Genomic DNA, 18,595 nt, shown 5'->3' on the forward strand with positions numbered 1-18,595 from the left:
GCAAAACTCAGTGTCCAAAATAAGCTTTTTAAAGTGCTTCTAAAAAGCTAAAGCTAATTTGGAAAACTGTTTGGGGCATGAATTCCCACTAGAGTAGCAATCTCTAAAACAGAAAAAAAGGTCAATGTAAGCATTTATGAAAACATGCTATCACTTTACCATACGTTCACCCAGAAGCATAAAACTGTGGGTTCCTTGGTGCTCTCTGAGCTTGGTTGTTTCCTTGCAGATGTTTCATGATGCAGCTAGGTAAAATCATCAGTGCCAGAGAGGGAGGGAACTAGATGTGACCTAGCTGAGTTATGAAATGTCTGCAAGGAAACAACCAAGCTCAGAAAGGGCATCAAGGACCCGGCATTTGAACCCTGAGCTCCAAATATTCTCTTCTATTGGTACTACAAAACTTGCATTGAGCTCCAGTGAGGTCGGACAGCCTAGATTGATAAATGGGGCGTGTTTTCTTTGGGCAAAGGGATGATAGGCAAATGTGAAGGAATCTCCCATAGCCTGAACTTCATAGGTTCTTCCCGGTGCTGAACTCCCTGCAGTCATGCTGGGAATGCAAAGGTAGGTGCAGTATATTAACACATCCTCAGCTAGGACACTTTTGAGGCCTGCAGTTCACTTGTAAGCCAAGCAAGCTGCTTCCCCAACCAAAAGTGAGTTCAAGTGCATTCAAATTGTGCCCTTTTCTCTGCTAGACCACCAGGTGTGGTAATGCACTTTGAAACACCATCCTAGAGAAATCCAACAAACCCATCCTGTAAAACATGGCAGAAGGATAAAGGAAAAGGGTTGGGGGAGCAAAATGGACTCAGATTAACCAGCTCCCCGTACAAAAGGTTGGCAAAGAGTGGGCTCTTTTAAACGCAACACGGAGGTAAGTAAACATACGTCAACCAGTCAAATGGTTTTCACGTGGAGAGTGCGTGGTTTGTTTCAGCAGGGCTGGGTTATTCGACAATGCCCAATTGAATCATCTGCAGTACGTATCGCTGCAGATGTAAAAACCAGTGCAAATAAAACAGACAAAAATGCAGTTCACGTGTTTACAAAGTGCAAAATGTTTTCCCAAACCCTGCCATTGAGTCAAAATGTTCACCTCTGACAATAAAATACTTTGCTTCAGCTATCAAGTGGAATGAAATAGAGAGAGGCCCACCTACCAGATTCACATTTAGTGACCTCATTTCTAAAATGCATCCCACCAAACAAAATAGCGCTCTCAATTTCAAAACAAAAAGCCTACACAATCAAAAAATAGCTTCTTAAGACTCCCACCCACCCACCTGCATTTTAGGCTTGGCCTGATTTCACTGGGACAAGAGTTAAGACTTCTGTAAAAGGCTTTGCTGTAGAGGAAAAAATAGTCATAAAATAAAGATTCCGCAAACAGGTCCTGGGTTACAAGGCAGCATTAAACACCGGAGACGAAGAGCAGCATGAAGGAGCTTGCCTTTTTGATAAAAAAAAAATATCCCCTATTATAAGGCTTTCCTTTCAAAATTGAGGCTAATTTTGTTTGTTTAAAAGCGCAGGTATGTCCACTTTTCCATCATGAAAGATGTAAAATGCTGCAGCAGCAAAAAAGGACACATTATTATTATTATTTTTCCTTTAACGACTTATTGCACTAAAAACGTAGCAAAAACAGGCTGTCAGTTCTTTAAACAAAACAGTTACGCCTCTAAACATAAAACCCCAGGTTGCCAACACATCCACTTAAATTAAAGCATTATTTGTCCAATAAATATAAAAGAGGGGGGAAAAAGTACACATACAGATATGCGCGGTCACATTAAAGTGAGAGGAAGCGACTCAACTAATCTGTCTCTTTTTTTAAAAAAAAAAACCACAACAACAACAACAAAAATAACTCTCTACTTCAGCACGATGTGCCACCCTGCGAAATGAAGGGAAATACGATGTTGCAAGAAGCTTGGAAGATACAGGCACAACACACAAGAGGGAAAATTAGCTGGAACGTCTGGATCAGTAGAAAGCAACAACATCATTAATCTGGCCAGGCTGCATCAGTACTTCTGGGGGGGAAGCACATGATGAATTTTTTTTTTCCATGATAGAAAGCAAATTGAGTGGTGCGACTCCCAAGCTACACGCAGACAGACATGAAAGGCAGCAGTTGGCTAAACTACACAGGGAAGTATTAACTGCAAGTGCACACACTCTTCCCCACAATTGTGATGGGGCCGTTCACCCAAATTAACACTGGTTCTGCTCGCATTCAAGCACAGACAACCACGGAGGGGAAGCCGTGCGCAACCCGCGAGGGTACAACAGATAAAAACACTTTTGCACACCCACCCACCCACTCCCACCTCAACATCACTTGCATTGCTCCTGTAAATTCTAATACCCTTTGTGTTGTTGTGGGGTTTCTTTTCTTTTGTTTTTTGTTTTTTTGCAGAAAAGAGTTGTGCTGCTGAGCAACTTGAGGTAAAGGCGTAAAAAGGATTAGACTCTGACTCCTCCCCCCTCCCCCTCCCCCCAAAAAAAGAAACACAGAGACCCAAATGCACAAAGGAAAAGATGACGACAGCAGCACTTCGCATAGGAAGCTGCTCTGAAAGCAGTTGGCTGGTTTCGTATTGCATAATAAGTGGCGTGTTCTTGGTGAAGTAAACAATCTTCCTTGCCTCGGGACAAGGATAAGGCCTGCTCCCCGTCCCCCACAAAAACAGAAATCAGCTTCAGCAAGGCAGAGGTGATCCCTCCCCCATTCACCGATTGCTCTGGAAACATACACTGTATGTGACTCAATTCTGCAGTTCTTTCTTTCGTGAATAGGTTCCTTTTTATATCTCTATCATCTCTATTTTTTATATATATATATATATATATATATATATATATATATATATATATATATATATATATATATATATATATATATATATATATATATATATATATATATATAGCTAAGCAAAGTACATGGTGCGTAAGGTGTCTTGGTGAATCTGTACAGCCTTAGCGAGGGCTTGGGGATCTCTTCCATTGCTCTGTCCAGAAACGTGGCTTCCTTCGGCACTGTAGGAAGAGGAGAAGAAGGGAAGAGAGGATGAACAAATACCCAAGGAACTGCAAGGCACCAGTTCTGCTCTCCTTTCTTCTTGGGCTTCTAAATGGTCAAGCTCTGAAGTCAAAGATCTCCAGGATTGTGTCAAACAGACTTCACATCCATTCGCCAACAGAAGGAACATTTTTACCCAATTTCCATTTTAACTTCCCCACAAGACGTCAAAGGTGGCATTTCAATTATAGAATCGTTGCTGGGTAGGTTAACAATGCAAAATAAATCCCTGGAACCAGAGTTCTAAATAATCCCTTAGGCTATCTATAAATGTTTATCGAAATCTGTATTTAAGGTGGCTCTTGGCAGACATGGTGGGAAAACTGTTCATATAATACTGTTAATATGTAAGATGGGGTTCTGAATGAGCAGTTCCTCCTTACAGGCACATATGTACACAATGATTTTTTTTAAGTAGGTTGCAAACCTGTGCAAAGTGTCTCATGTTTGAAGTATCTGAAGCTTAAAACCAACTGTTCTGAACTTATAACGTGCAAACTTTACAAAAGCATTCTAATCTTGAAATGCCCTTTAAATATTCCTGACTTCAAGGCTGGGGCAGCAGTGAAATATTTCAAGGGAAACAAGAAAAGGTTGTTTCAAAAAAGCCAGATGGAATCCGAAATTATTTTCACAGTAAGAGTCTGCTATGTTGGCCATCTCAGTCTCCTTTAATCCACATATCTTGTCAGGAAAACTCGTGTAATAGAGGAAAGACTGTGAGGGATTCTTCATACGCAAACTGTGGAATGCCCTATGCTAGCTGGGAAATTCTGGGAGTTGAAGTCCACCCATCTTAAAGTTGCCAAGGTTGGGAAACACTGCTATATGGAAGACATAATCTCTTGTTTCAGAACTGATTTCCCAAAGCCCACAGAACCCAACTAAAAGAATGTGCAATGAAGCTGAGCTACTTCTATCCCAAGAAATACTTTTTAAAAGCCAATGTTGCTAAGAAAATTTTGGAAAACAGAACCAAACGTTGGCTTTTAGGTAGTCAGCCAGTTGAGGGAGCAACACAAGCAGTCATTCTCACCTGTCATGTTCTTTGTCCACAAGGTGGTATCGTGCTCTGAATGCTACCAGGTGAGCATAATAAGCTGGTGCAGGTATAGACACAGATCGTGTGCAGCGCACATAGGTGTGGCAGAGCTGGTAAGTTAGCAGCTGAAGTTCATCTGCAGTAAAACAATTGTCATCCCACAAGACATGATAGTGTGAGGGGCGGCTGGTACCCTAAGAGAGAAAAATAAATGGCGGTAGTTCCAGTAGTTCAATTCATTAATTTTTGACATCATATTTCTATAACTACCGGTATGTTTCTCAATCTCAGCAACTTTAAGATGAGTGGACTTCAACTCCCCAGCCAGCAGAGTTGATGTCCAGACATCTTAAAGTTGACACGGTTGAGGTACACTGCTCTGTAACATTCCAGAAGTGCAACTGTTTTTTGAATTTATTAGGACAGGCATGGCAATTAAATGATTCCAAGCCATCTGAGAAAGGGCTCTCATGATATATTTTAGCTGCCCTGATACAGTCTGGGTCTCTTCTTATATGTTGGAACTTAAAAGAGGACTCAAAAACTATCTAAAGGTAAAGGTTTCCCCTGTGTAGTCATTTCTGACTTTAGGGGATGGTGTTCATCTCCGTTTCTTAGTCGAAAGGAGCCAACGTTGTCTGAAGACATTTCCGTGGTCATGTGTCCAGCATGACTATACACCACGGAATGCTGTTCAAAAAGCTATCGGCATCCCTAAGAAATACAGAAGAGTTTACTCTATCTGTGATTTCAGAATAACCATTTAAGTACAACTCAAGACAACTGGATAGAAATAAATGTGTTATGTTCAAGTGACTACATCTTTTTTCTCAGGATTACTAGAGAATAGATTCCATTAGAGATCATCACCCTGGACAAGAGAAAGCTTCTGCTTAATAGCAAATCAAGGTTTTAATGCTTATTATAACCAACAAGTACATATTTGCAGAAATAACTGAATGATAAAATAGTAATTTCACTTTAGGTCAGTCTTTGCTGATTCAAGTTTTCTCAGTCAAAAACTGGACAAATATGATTTTGTGCTCATCCACTCTGTGACACCAAATTTGGATAGGCATGACTAGAAGTGTTGGTCCGGGAACCGAATGCTTCGTTTCTGACCTGTATTCCTGCATGGCTACAGAGATAAAAATCAAATTCGTAAGGATGTGTGATATCCGTATCTACTGTTGTTCCAGCAGGGATGTTTCCGCTTCTTCCAACCTAGAATATAATTAAATTCAATTTTAAATTAAAAAGGTGTATATTTCCCAATTCCGAGATTCTAATGCCTACCTTGCAAAAATATCTTGAGAAGCATTATGCCTTCCATGTAGCAACTGCCAGTCAGTTTTTGTGCACATTTAAGAAAAGTGATCACTTGATTAAACTCAATGCTATTTATAAGTTAATCATACAAACCAAAGAACTTAAGCTACATCCACAGGTATCTGAGCCACCTTTAGCCAATATTAGTTTGCAATCTGGAGACCTGCAATCCAATACAGATTGAGGAAAGACAACTTGAAGATGAGGGGCTAAAACCTTTTAACAGAACCTAATCAGGAAGCCTCTGTCAGGAATCTTACTCGAGTCATTATTACAGTTCTGGGATTTTTTCCCCCTAGGATTTATGGTAAGAGCAATTATCTATTTCAAAGAACTGTTGCAAGAATGGCAACCAGTATGAAATGCTACAAAGATTCTACCACTCTATATCTGTACTAAGAATGACGACTACAATTCTTGTTTGGAAAAAAGCTGCTTGGAAATGGGACAAGTCTTACCCTTTCTGTCCTATCAGCACAAAACAGCCTTGTATGATGCCTCTTCTGAACCACGATGTATGTTATGCCAGGCTGATAGTCTTTTTCCAAGCTGATACAAGCCTCTCTAATTGCCAGCAGCTCATAATACAACACCTACAGAGGAGGAATAAAAGGCTTAGCTTACTCGAACAGAGATAAGCATGGAAAGATAAATCAGATTTCTGTTCTGACAAACAAACACACCATATTTATACCTGTTCAGCCTCAACAAAATTCTACGGCACTATTATTCAAGCTTGGCAACTTTAGGATGGGTGGACTTCAACACCCATGTTAAAGTTGCCACGCTTGAAAAACACTGGGCTAGGCAACAGAAAGAAGAAGGTAGGACTAAGCTGTCTGTGTTACAACTGGAAGTCTTTAAACTTTTCTGCATATTATCATGTCTACATGTTTATCCCACCTTTTTCCTCCATGAGCAAAGGGCATACATGGTCTCCACTTCATCCCTGTGAAGTTAAGTTGGGTTAAAGGATAGTGACAGATCTGAAGCCACCCAGCAAAATTCATGCTCAAGTGGGACTTGAACCTGAACTCAATCCAAACATTTACAGCAAACCAAATTTATTTATTTATTTATTTATTTGTTTGTTTGTTTGTTTGTTTGTTTGTTTGTTTTTATAAACCGCCCTTCTCCCGAGGGACTCGGGGCGGTGTACAGAGTAAGGTAGGCAAACATAATGAAACAGTACTGAAAAACAATAATCAAAACAAACTGGGACCCCAATTAGAGCTATCAGGCCAGGCCGGACTGCTGGAATAGGTAAGTCTTTAAGTCGCGCCGGAAGGTGCGGAGGTCTGGGGCCATACGGATTTCAGTTGGTAAGCAGTTCCAGAGGGCTGGCGCACCCACTGAGAATGCCCTCCCCCTGGGGGCCACCAGCCGACATTCCTTGAGCGGTGGCACCCTGAGGAGGCCCTCTCTGTGGGAGCGCACAGGGCGGTGGGGTGTTGACATTGGCAGAAGGTGCTCCCGTAGGTAGTCCGGACCCATGCCATGTAGGGCTTTGTATGTCATTGTTAGCACCTTGAACTTCACTCGGAAGGCAACCGGAAGCCAGTGCAGCGCACAGAGGAGAGGTGTGATATGGGAGTATCGGGAGGCTCCCAAAAGTGTCCGTGCCGCTGCACTTTGCACCAGTTGAAGCTTCCGAGTGGATCTCAAGGGCAGCCCCATGTAGAGAGCGTTACAGTAGTCTAGGCGAATATGTTCAAAAGGAAGATCCTAATGTTGGGGGCACGGAAAGTGATCAATGATCAATGGAAGGACCAGCCCTATTCCACAATGGCCGTAGTGGATTACACAGGAATCATTCAAGCAATGCCTTTTTTGACAGATTTTAAAGACCTTCTTGTGGCAATGATGCCGACAATATGTTTATTCTGGGATTTGGTCATCATCAGTAAGGGTCTTCATAAATGTTTAAGAGCTCATTATGATTTTTTTTTCTTGTTATGAATGCAAAACTTAAGTTCCTTGGCTCTCTCCCATTGAACAAGTGTTTGAATTTTATTGTTAGTTGGTTTGAAATACCCCGCTAACTACGCAGGATGCAAGTGTGATATAAATGGATATTAAGACCTGTCGAAACTGTCCTTCTGAAACTCCGTCACGATAGAAGATGATTCGTGTGGGTTTGAACCGTGTTGATTTGTAGAACTGGATGAGAAGTTCTCTAACCATGGAGGCCAAGTCTTGGATGATCTCCTGGCGGGGTTTCTGGACTCTCACTGTGGCACAGTACCTGCTTGGATGTGCATCCATGCTACCTACAACCTAACAGTGAAACAGGGATACATGACAATACATGAGGATTCCATAGCGGCCATGTTTCAAATGTCCTTTCTTTAATACCAACTGTTCTATGGCTGCTTAGTTAATAAGTATATAATATTTCATATGGCTGTTGCTTACACTTGTCAATTAAATTGGGGTTTTTTTTAGAATGTTTTGTTAGGTTTTGAATTGATCTTCTCTTATAATTAGCATACACCCCCACACAAGTTTATCCTTGCAACAATTGTGAGAGACATAGGATGAAGTCACAGGAACTGGCTCAAGTCAATAAGTGAGCTTTTAAGGCTCAAAATGAGCTTGAATCTGGGACTTTCCAGTCTTAATCTAGCATCTTACTTGTTTTATTTTCAAAATAAGAGTATTTTTATTTATCTAAATATTTATCAGAATTATTTGGAGGGAGAATTACACACCTACCACATGCTTTAACATCAGATAACAAAAGCCTGCCTATTTTGGTATATTTCTTCTCTCCCTTAATAAGATAAATGGACAGCAAAGTTAACTACAATGATTCACAGAATCCAGGTGTGTAGAAACTACAAGTAACCCTCAAAAATCATCCACCTTTACCAGAGACAGTTTTAATCTGCACACAATGAAAAGTTAAGCAGAAAGAATGGCTGATAAACCCATGAGACACAAAGAACGGGTTTAAAGCAATCAAACCACAAAACAGATTCATTCTGTCTCAATCCAAGTTCCTCAGATTTCTCATTCATTCTTTGGGGAGGGGGAAAGGAAGAGAGAGAGAGAACTATAAAAAAATAGCTTACAGCAGCAATGGAAGGCTTCTTTCCATCCCCAGCAGGTGGATGAGTAACATCTGCTCCCAAGAAGATCACTGGTTGTTGGAACACAGAAGGTCTTTTAAAAAAGGGACAAATCAACCATAGGATTAATATCTAAGCGATGGACAGCAGGCCCTGGATTATATGCACCTCACATTCGAAAGGAAAAAAAGGCAGATGCTCCTAGTGTGTAGCCAGGAATGAAACAAATCTCATGGCTAATTACTGCATATTACAGAATTTAGTTTCTTTGAAAAAACACACACACACACAAATTAAATTTACTTGTGAAACAAAGAACATAATCTGCTATTCTAGAGAATGCCCCTTGTGCTAAAGTAAACACCAAAGAACAGTATTCATTCCTTGCCTGAATGTGCATCTTCTCAGATTTGCAATCAGAATTTATTAGCAGCATGCAGGCAGTTTTCGACTTATGAAAAGTTGCTTAGCAATCATTCAAAGATATAACGGACCTTCCAGGGTATTTATGACCTGGTTCTGAAGTTTCGATGGCCATCGCTGACATCATGGTCATGTGACCATCAGGCACTCAGCAAATGGTCGGCATTTACAACCGTTTGCAGCATCCCAAAGTCATATGACTGTGTTTTATGATGCTTTTGTCTGAAAACCAGCATTTACTTCCAGTTTTCGGCTAAAACACCCCTAATGAACAATGGGCTCATTTTATGATCGCCATGCTTGCTTTAAGATCACCATATTCATTTAACAACCACTCCAAAGATGGTCGCAACATTAGACTGGTCACTCGAGTGACCCATTCTACAACCATCACAACCTTATGGGCAAGCTCTATTATGGGCATAAATTAAGGACTACCTGTACCATTTTTAAAAAATCCTACTTGATCATCAAAAAACACTTCAAAGCAACCAACGTGATTTTGACTACTAAAGTAACCAAGCGTCACAGCGGTATTTATTGCATACGTAAAAATGTGTATGCTTGCCACATCAAAACATGGCAATTCGAATTCTATGACACATTAAGAAAGGATTCTTACCGTTGATGAGGTACAAGGATGTTGTTGATTCCTCCCAATTTTACATTAATCTTTAGGCACAAGTTTGAGAGGGTCTGAGGAGACGTTTTTATGACATTCTTGACCTGAACACACTGTGTAGCCATCCCCAGAAGTGTGTCCCCCACACGTTTCACCTCCGCTAAAAAAATAAGCATTAATGTGAAGAATCTTCCAAGTTCTAAGGAATGGTTCTAAAATCTAACATTGCAGTACTGTATCTGCTTACTGAAAATCATGGCCAGTCAGCATTAACCTTTCCCAGCTGATGTCCTCCAGATGGGCTGAATCACAGTTTATATTATCTTCCTTTCAATCATGGGTCTCGATCTAAATCAGGGGTGTCTAACCTTGGCAATTTTAAGACCAATGAACTTCAACTCCCAGAGTTCCCCATTCCCTAGCCTGGCTAGGGAATTCTGGGAGTTGAAGTTCACAAATCTTAAAAGTTGCCATGGTTGGACACCCCCTGATCTAAATGAAAAAGCAGACCAACTCTCTCAGTTTAAATAGCACAATCCCTTTCTGAAAAACAAAAGAAAAGTCCAAATAATCTTGAGACAAAAATGGCAGGGACGAAAGACTAGTCAAGTTCTGCCTCTATTGCTATGCATTTTGTCAGGATTAATATTTCTTACAGGTTTTGAGGAGTAAGATGAAACAAAACCAAGCAAGGGTTAGTTTAATGAGGAGATCAATAGAAGAAGAAAATTCCCAACCAGTCCCCCCCCTCTAGCCCTCATAAAAATATTCAAAGCTCTCAAAGCCAGAGGTCTTCAGAAGAAGCCCTTCATATAAACAAAGTCCTGAAAACACAGGCTACTTTCAAACATTTATTCCCATTGTTGCTTTTTCCTTGCTGTTATCATTTATCCACACAATATTCTCTGAAAACATTAAGGAAACGTTGCCAATTATTATCCGAGAAAGCTTTAACATTTATATTAGAGAGTAGAAATGGATGATGCAAAGAACAAAACCTAGCAGAAAGTTTTACTTTATCCCACATGGTGCCAAGTCTTTCTCACAGAAGTATCTTCCAAACAAGTGGTTTATTTCACTGACCTCCTGAAAATTTTTACCCCAAAGCCTATTCTCTTCTCAGTTCCCATCATGTAACAAGAATCATGAAAAGCTTGCATTTCCATTGTTACCCTCAACCCTAGCTTCTTACAGAATCTACTATTCTAAGATTATTTACTTTTGTTCTCAAATCTTCTCAAGGCAATTTAAAACAAGCAGAACTCATACAAAATGTTTGGATATTTATTTACCGTACACTGGTGTCTTCCCCGGCAGAATGACGATGATGAGCTGGAGTCCTGAATATGTGTTTTTGAGATGTCGGAACATGGGCTCCACGCTGTCAGCACCTTGTGCGTATTTACAGAAGCAAGGCTGGCCCTGGATTGGCATCCCCGCATCCTTAGAAATTTTGCGCAGCTGATCTGTAAAACCCCTTGGGGACAAATAAACACTGGATGAAAGGAGTAAGTATACCAGCATCAACATACATAGAGGTCATTCATATTTGTTCCCCTTTTCTCTAAAAATGAGGGTTAATGGGTCATTTATTTAGTGTACAGAGAGTGATAACCAGAGCTGAAGGCTGTAATCATTATTAATGAGAATGAGTTTCAGCAAGTTTTGAAGCCAAAGATGATAATCACAGGCGAGTATTAACCACTCAATGTACTTTTGAATAACAAGAATAGTATTACTTATAATTATATAATAATATTCCATTCGGGTTTTTTATTAGAGCCTGGAATGAGAGTTGAAATTATTAAGAAGGAAAATGTAGTCAGATTATATGGTTTAGGAAACTGAAACGCCGCAGGAGACTGATATCAATTTCCTCAACTCCAATGAATGCTTCACAGCTAACACTATTTTCAAAAGAACCTAAATGGTATCTCTACACACGGACATCATCAACTGGAGAACACAGAAATCAAATCGACTATATTATTGCTAAAAAGAGGTGGAGGAGCTCAGTTATAGGATCAAAGACATGGCCAGGTCCTAGCTATGGAACACATCATGAACCGCTCATGGTCAAGTTCCAAATTAAGCTAAAGAAGAAGAAAATCAACCAGTTAACTCAATGGGATTTTGAGCATATACCCACCATTTTCAAGGAGGATGCTTTGGATTCCCAAACCTCGAGAGAAAACCAGATAAACTGAGGAATGAACTGAAGGAAATTGTTATGGACGAATGTGAAAAGAGATTGCCAAAGACGGAGAAACAGAAGTCAGCAAACTGAATCTCAGAATGAACCGCAGAAATTGCCAAGTAGAAAAGTCAAGCCAGAAAGATTAAAAATTTAGGGGGGGGGGAACTTAAGAAAGAGTTTGAGAGAGCTGTTAAAAAGATGAGAAGCAATAACATCTGTAAAAACACTGAAAATGGAAACAGACATGGAAAAACAAGGAAAGATTTCCAAAATGTCTCTGAAATCAAAAAGAGATTCCAGACCTTAAATGGATATGCTGAAGGAGTCAGAAGGAATATACTGAAATTATGAACAGGAGACGTGTCAACATTCAAGATAAGATAGAAGATGTTTCCTGTTTATAAGTATCTCCAGTACTAGAAGCTTCTAAGCAAGCTATGCCAGTAAATCTGGAGACTAAAAGTGGCCAATTTACATTCCAGTACCAAAACAGTGTGTCTTAATAGATTGTGCAAACTATTGTACAATTTCTTTCATTGCACAGACTAGCAAAACAGCGCTTAGGATCATCCAATGCCGATTAGAGCCCTACACACACACACACACACACACACACACAGAAAAGTGATATCAGATGTTCAAGTCATTTTAGAAAAAGTGAAAGAACATGAGAGATTTCCGATGCACAGTGGGTAATTGAGAAAGCCAAATAAAACAATAAGAAGTCGGAATGTACTTCATTAATTATAGAAAAGCCTTTGGTTTTATTAATCATGTCAAGCAGTGGAATGTGCTTAGAAAAATGGGAGTCCTAGAATATCTCATTGTCCTTATGCAAAACCTATATATAGTTCAAGAATCCGCAATATAGATTGCACTTGGCGAAACAGAGTAGCTCCAGATTGGCAAAGGAGTGAGATGCAGGGCTGTATACCTTCCCCTTATTTATTCAACCTGCAGTATATGCTGAATATATAAGTTAAGGGAAATTGGATAGGAAGAGGATGACCGTGGTTCAGAAACTGTCTAAAGAAACACCAATAACCTGCACTATATGTTGATGTGACTACTCTGGTAGACAAAAATACTAAAAAAATCTAGTCATAAAAGTAAAGCAGCACAATAAAAGAAATGGGAGTAAAATTACACACAAAGACCAAACTAAAGAACACAGGTACAATAAGCAGCCAAAGAATTGGCAATAAAGATTACTGAAGTGATTGACAGTTTCTGCCATTTAGGAGCAACCATCAACAGTATAGGAACCAAAAAAAATAATCAAGAAATATGCCACAGACTAGCATTTGACAGAGTATCAAAGAAAACTAGAAACACCATCGACTCTTTTGAATGCTAGTGTTGCAAGATTCCTGAGAATATCATGGTCAGCCAAGAAAACAAACTGATGGTTCATTAAACAAATCAGAGTTCTTATTTGACCTCAAAGACGGGCCAAATTCTCTTACTTTGAACACAATACATCTCTGGAAAAGACTGGGAAAGGTGGAAGGAAACAGAAAAAGATGAGCACCAGCAAAGTGAATAGACCCAGTTACAGCACAATGAATGCACTGTTGGAAGAGCTGAAAGATCAGGTTAGGCAGTGGCCCCCAACCTTTTTGGCACCAGGGACCAGTTCCGTGGAGAGAGGTTTTTCTGCAGCTGCCTGTATCCCGCGGATGGACCATCGCTTGTTTGTGCAGCCCCATTTCTGGCATGCTGCAGCCTGGTACTGGTCCATGGACCAGTGTTTGGGGACCCCTGAGGTTAGGGACAGATCATCATGGAAAAAAAATCTATATATGTGGTTGCTAGAAATCAACCACAACTCAATGCCACATAATCAATCATTTTTCTCTGAACAGCAAAGTATTTATAGAGATCAAGGATAAACCAAAAAGCAGAGAATCTGTAATGTAGCCATGGTATCAAAATTCATCAATTTAGGCCTGCGGGAAGCAACTCATAGCTTGAACAATAGACTTACTTTAGTATTTCTTCACGACACTGCCTCTGTGTTGCAAAGCAAGCAATGGCCCACATCTTGATTTCCACACCTGTATGAAACTGTTTCCCACGCATATCCCATACACCATGGCTTGGTGTTGCCACTGTTCGATTCTAAAGGAATAAACAGAAATATCAGTATACTTGCAGTTTACACAATGAGCACTAGATGTCATGCCACAGATGCATAAAGTTAAGACAGGGACTAGAGAAATGAAATAAAAAACCAAGACAGTCCAAAGCTACAAACCCAATTATATGAGAATAAATCCAGAGAAGAGTTTCTTACCCGCCCTCCATATTGCAACATCGGAGCTGGGAGCACTCGCCCCGTCACATGAGCCATCTCATCACGCACTTTAAACTGGAATTCCTGAACAAATGGGTCAGCATCATAATTTGCACTTCGCACCTGAAATAAAGAGGAGATAAAGAGGGGACAACAGCTAAGTGATAATAACTCTACAGTGGCTGACTTCAGTACTTGTACAATAGTAAACTGATACGATTAAAAAAGAGAGGAGACATTTGGGATGTGAGGAGACAAATGGGGACAAGCACACTGGATCCTCAATGACCCCTCTGGCTGGCTTTATCTATTTTTCTAATTCAAAGACAAACTGACCAGTCTGCTGATTTCTTCTTGTCTGTCAGGTGCAGATCTGGCTGTTGCTTTTATCATCGTTGACGTTTGATTGTCTGTAAGCTTCTTAATACATCGCTGGCCTGCCACGATGTTACAAACCTGCAAAAATATCACGTGTTAATCTTATGATAACCAATGAACAAACGATGGAGCTATACAATTGTGAATAGCATGCCATATGTTTCTTATATACCGGGGGAAACTCCACTTCCACCAAAATAACCTGCTATAATAATCCTGTCCAATGGCATCCTGCGTATGTATGCTTCACGGCCAGAATTTCCCAGGGAATACGAAGATCTTGACTGAGAAGTCTAGGAACTGAAGGGCACCCAGGTTTGAGAAGCATTTGTGAATTGGCTGGATAGTATTGCTTAACTGATTTAAGTACCATCAGGCCTGGATCAATCCTTAGCAACCATATAGATTTGCTTCAGGATGATTAATCCCTAGCTTGGTCTTTCAGGTCTTTTAAGTGGTGAGATACTACTATACTTAAAAAAATCCTGAAAGAATATTGTCTTTATTGTCATTGTGTAACTCACAACGAAATTAAGTAATTAAGCTTCTACAGCCAGTGTTTTTTAACTTGACATTGGGCCCAAAGAATAGTGACTCCTTACAAACCTAACAGATACATTAGAATATAAAGTTTCATGAGCAAAGAGTGCTTTAGACTCATGGTTATCTTTAGTTCACAGGAAAGCTCACATATACAGAATGTATGCATTATTTTTTAAAAAAATAATAACATTTTCAAATCTGCAAATGAAAGATTCTGGGGTCTTCAAATGTTTGAGGGATTGTGATATCAAATACATTACTTCAAGAGGCAGATAGGTGTGTTTCTGCTCCTGTCCCACTTGTAGACAAGGAAGATGAGGATATTTCAGCTGTAGGTTGTACTTTTCTCTGAAATACTGTGCTACTGTTCTCTCCACAGTCTGACCGTTTTCTAACTGCAATGGAAATCTGGAAAGTAGAATTGAAATAATAGTTAATTTGCACAGGTCTGTGGATCCATGGATCTTTTTCCTCCCATGCTATATGCAGGTAGTCCTTGAACTACAACTGTACATTTAATAATGAATCGAAGTTACAACAGTCTTGGAAAAAGTGACTTAAGTTACGACCCATTCTCAACATTTAAGACTGTAGCACCACCAGTAGAGTCACATGATCACAATCTGGGTGCTTTGCAATTGGCTAACATTTACAATAGTTGCAGCATCTTGCAATCACGTGATCATGATGTCAGCTTCCCAACCAGCTTTTGACAAGTGAAATCAATTAACGACGTGATTTGCTTAATGCCCACAAAGATTCACTTAACGACCATGGTAAAAATGGTCACAAAATTGGATTTAGTCACGAGCATTTGCTTAACATTGTTTAGCAACCAAAATTCTGGTCCCAGTTGGGGTTGTAAATCAAGAATGACCTGTATAGTATATTGTAGCCACGTATGTTAACTGTGTAGTTTAGCCATGCACTTACGTCTGATGACTAGCAGGTCTCCGTGTAACATTACAGACGCGGTATTTCCGCCTCATCGTTCCACAATGAGTCACTTCAACCTTCAGACCTGGATGAAAAGAGAGAAAATACTGACGTCAGAGAATGCTTATACAGACACAAGATGTTTTGTAACAGAACTTATTCATCCCTTGCATAAGATTTGCTATAATTTCTACATATACCATTGAAAAAAGAAGAATGGTTAGACATTCCTAATATAATCCCACAGATTTGTGGCTCCTAAACCTTCCCACAAAACAGGACTGGGTGATATTTTACAATTGTGTTTTGTTTGCTTTTTAAAAATTTCCCTTTTGCATATTTTTTCAGCCCCAAGCACTGATGTCACCAAAATAAAATAGAATGATGGTTCTTCCTCTTTTCTCTCAATTTTATGAGATTGCTATGTTAACGCTGTGACTGACGTGTTAATCAGAAGGATTAACACACTATTGTTATTCTTATTAGAAATAAATGCCACTAATTGGTGGTTTCTACTAAATTTCAATGGCCCAATTTTGGAGGTCCCCAGGGTTTACAAAAAAAAGGGGGGGGGACAGTTAGCCTGATCAATAGCAAATGAAATGTATCTTTTCTAAGCATGCCAAATCCAAAAACTAATGAATGTTAATGTGTTAGCTTGAATTTTTCCAAAAGCTGACCCAGTTAAAGGCTCTGATATCTAGGAAAACCCAGCGGGTTAAGAAGACAAGTTGACTTTTATGTCATCAAATGGCATTTTCTTTCTCCCACCACAAAGAACACAGACAACACCTGGAGGCATTTTTTCCTGTTAATGCTGCTTGCCATATCTGGGAAAATAAAGCTCCAAAAATATCAAGACAAACACAGGCATCCTGTTATCTCCTTTATGCAAGGAATACAACTTTTGGGAGATAACCATGTTTCATTAAGAGGTCCAATTCCGGTAGTATCAAAACCTTTTTGTGGACATTCATTTAATTTTTAATTAAAATGAGTATGAGTGAGTGAACACATTGCAGAGAACAATGACTTCCTTCCTTTTCAAAAGTCTGTCCATTTCCAGTGTGGAAGGAAGCCATAGCCTGTGAATGCTAAAAGGAAATGAAACAGCAAATATGATCCAAATCTAAGAATCCATATTTGTGTTTCCTCTTCTCATAGAGCAGAATTGGCCCAGACAGCATCCACACCAGCCAACTGGACACATATCTATAAAATGGCTACAGTTTTGCAAGAGAAGGGAGAAGGGCGGTATAGAAATTCGATTATAAATTATAAAGATTTCAAGTAAGATGATGCAAGACCTTGGAAAGAGGGATGCATTATCAAAAATATAACATTTTTCTGGACTTGCAACATTTTGGGCCTTTTATTTCTTTTTTCCTTTTTTTCATCCCTCTTCATGCAAGATTACACTGTGGCACACTGCCCAGGAAAAACACTGCTGATGCTTGCCATAAAGGAACTACAGCTGCTACTCTGAATGCCACTGCACAGCACTGATAATTAGAACTGAAATGGAGGCTTATCAGCAAACCTGCTTTGTCTGAAGCAGTGACAAGTACCAGAAGAACATGTCTCACTTTACCATCTCTGGATAAAGAGTAATACTTTTCACTACTGCTAATTTAAAATATGCATATGCATCCTTTGATTTAAAATAGCCAAAGTAGCTTCAGATACACACAAAACATGTCCTCACAAAGGGATGTCTTTCTTCCAATTCCAATACGGCAATATTTTAATTTATTTACTGGTACTTCTTGCCTTTTGTCCAGCTCAAGATGGCATAGATAATACTCCCCATTTTTTCCACAACAATCTGCAATAAAGTTGGTGGGCCTGAGGGGAATAATGTGCCTCCAATGGCTGATATGGGATCTGACTCTGGATCTCTCAGGTAATCCTCAGGTTAGGATCGTAAATAAGCCTGATGATTGTAAAGCCGGTTATCACATGACCAATTTGATTTTACAACTTTTTTTTTGTGATGGTTGTTAAGCGAACCTGGCAGTTGTTAAACAAACTCATTGTTCACTATGGGCTGGGCCAAAAAGTAGAAGTAAATGCTCTAGTTTCTAGCAAAACTGTCATAAATTGTGATCCTATGACCATGGGATGCTCCAAACTGCTAAGATTGTAAGCCGCCCTGAGTCTTCGGAGAAGGGCGGGATATAAATGGAATTAAAAATAAAATAAAATAAAAAAAAAAACAGCCATGAACACGGGCCAGTTGCCAAATGCCCAAAATACAGTCACATGACCCCAGAAGGGGTGGCGCTGGAGTTGTGGAACTGTTAAAGAGATCAGTTGTAAGTCGAGGACAACCTATATACCACGCAAGACAAATGTTTTGATAGCTGACTGAAGTAAGTAGCAAATGAAACGAGTAGAAATATCTCAAACAGTACTATTTGAAGGTTAACTATAATCTGGATGCTCCCTATGTCTTCAAATAGTACTTGTCTTACATTTGTAATGTGACTTTTTGGCTGGCATATAACCAACCTAGTTTTGTCAGGAAGCTGCACTATGGCAGCTGAAAGAATACAGTAGTTAAAATCAATCAGAGATGATCCACAGTGTGGCTAGAAAGCAAGAGATAAAGACGTAGCACACAATTCTGGCAATGGAGCCTTTCTGGCCACGCAGACTGAAATC

The 18,595-nt window shown here is 39.7% G+C and overlaps 1 protein-coding gene across 2 annotated transcripts in view; it reads right to left on the reverse strand.

Moving 5' to 3' along the window:
- Nucleotides 1-2,879: 2,879 nt before the first annotated feature.
- The window catches only part of AGO3 (argonaute RISC catalytic component 3), a 43,384-nt gene continuing 27,668 nt past the window's right edge, over nucleotides 2,880-18,595 (reverse strand). The window contains exons 7-19 of one of the 2 annotated variants that reach the window (XM_083369745.1): nucleotides 15,929-16,016; nucleotides 15,256-15,403; nucleotides 14,411-14,530; nucleotides 14,075-14,197; nucleotides 13,766-13,899; nucleotides 10,874-11,058; nucleotides 9,582-9,741; nucleotides 8,540-8,630; nucleotides 7,548-7,742; nucleotides 5,924-6,058; nucleotides 5,259-5,360; nucleotides 4,131-4,330; nucleotides 2,880-3,051 (exon numbers count right to left, since the gene is read on the reverse strand). In XM_083369745.1, the coding sequence (XP_083225871.1) occupies nucleotides 2,943-3,051; nucleotides 4,131-4,330; nucleotides 5,259-5,360; nucleotides 5,924-6,058; nucleotides 7,548-7,742; nucleotides 8,540-8,630; nucleotides 9,582-9,741; nucleotides 10,874-11,058; nucleotides 13,766-13,899; nucleotides 14,075-14,197; nucleotides 14,411-14,530; nucleotides 15,256-15,403; nucleotides 15,929-16,016 (1,790 nt within the window). In that variant the 3' untranslated portion in view covers nucleotides 2,880-2,942. Of the gene's footprint in view, nucleotides 3,052-4,130; nucleotides 4,331-5,258; nucleotides 5,361-5,923; nucleotides 6,059-7,547; nucleotides 7,743-8,539; nucleotides 8,631-9,581; nucleotides 9,742-10,873; nucleotides 11,077-13,765; nucleotides 13,900-14,074; nucleotides 14,198-14,410; nucleotides 14,531-15,255; nucleotides 15,404-15,928; nucleotides 16,017-18,595 lie in introns of both variants that reach the window. The other variant, XM_083369744.1, reaches the window with a different exon arrangement.

The sequence above is a fragment of the Vipera ursinii genome (genome assembly GCF_947247035.1).
Source record: "Vipera ursinii genome assembly, chromosome: 9".
In the NCBI taxonomy this organism is placed as follows: Eukaryota; Metazoa; Chordata; class Lepidosauria; order Squamata; family Viperidae; genus Vipera; species Vipera ursinii.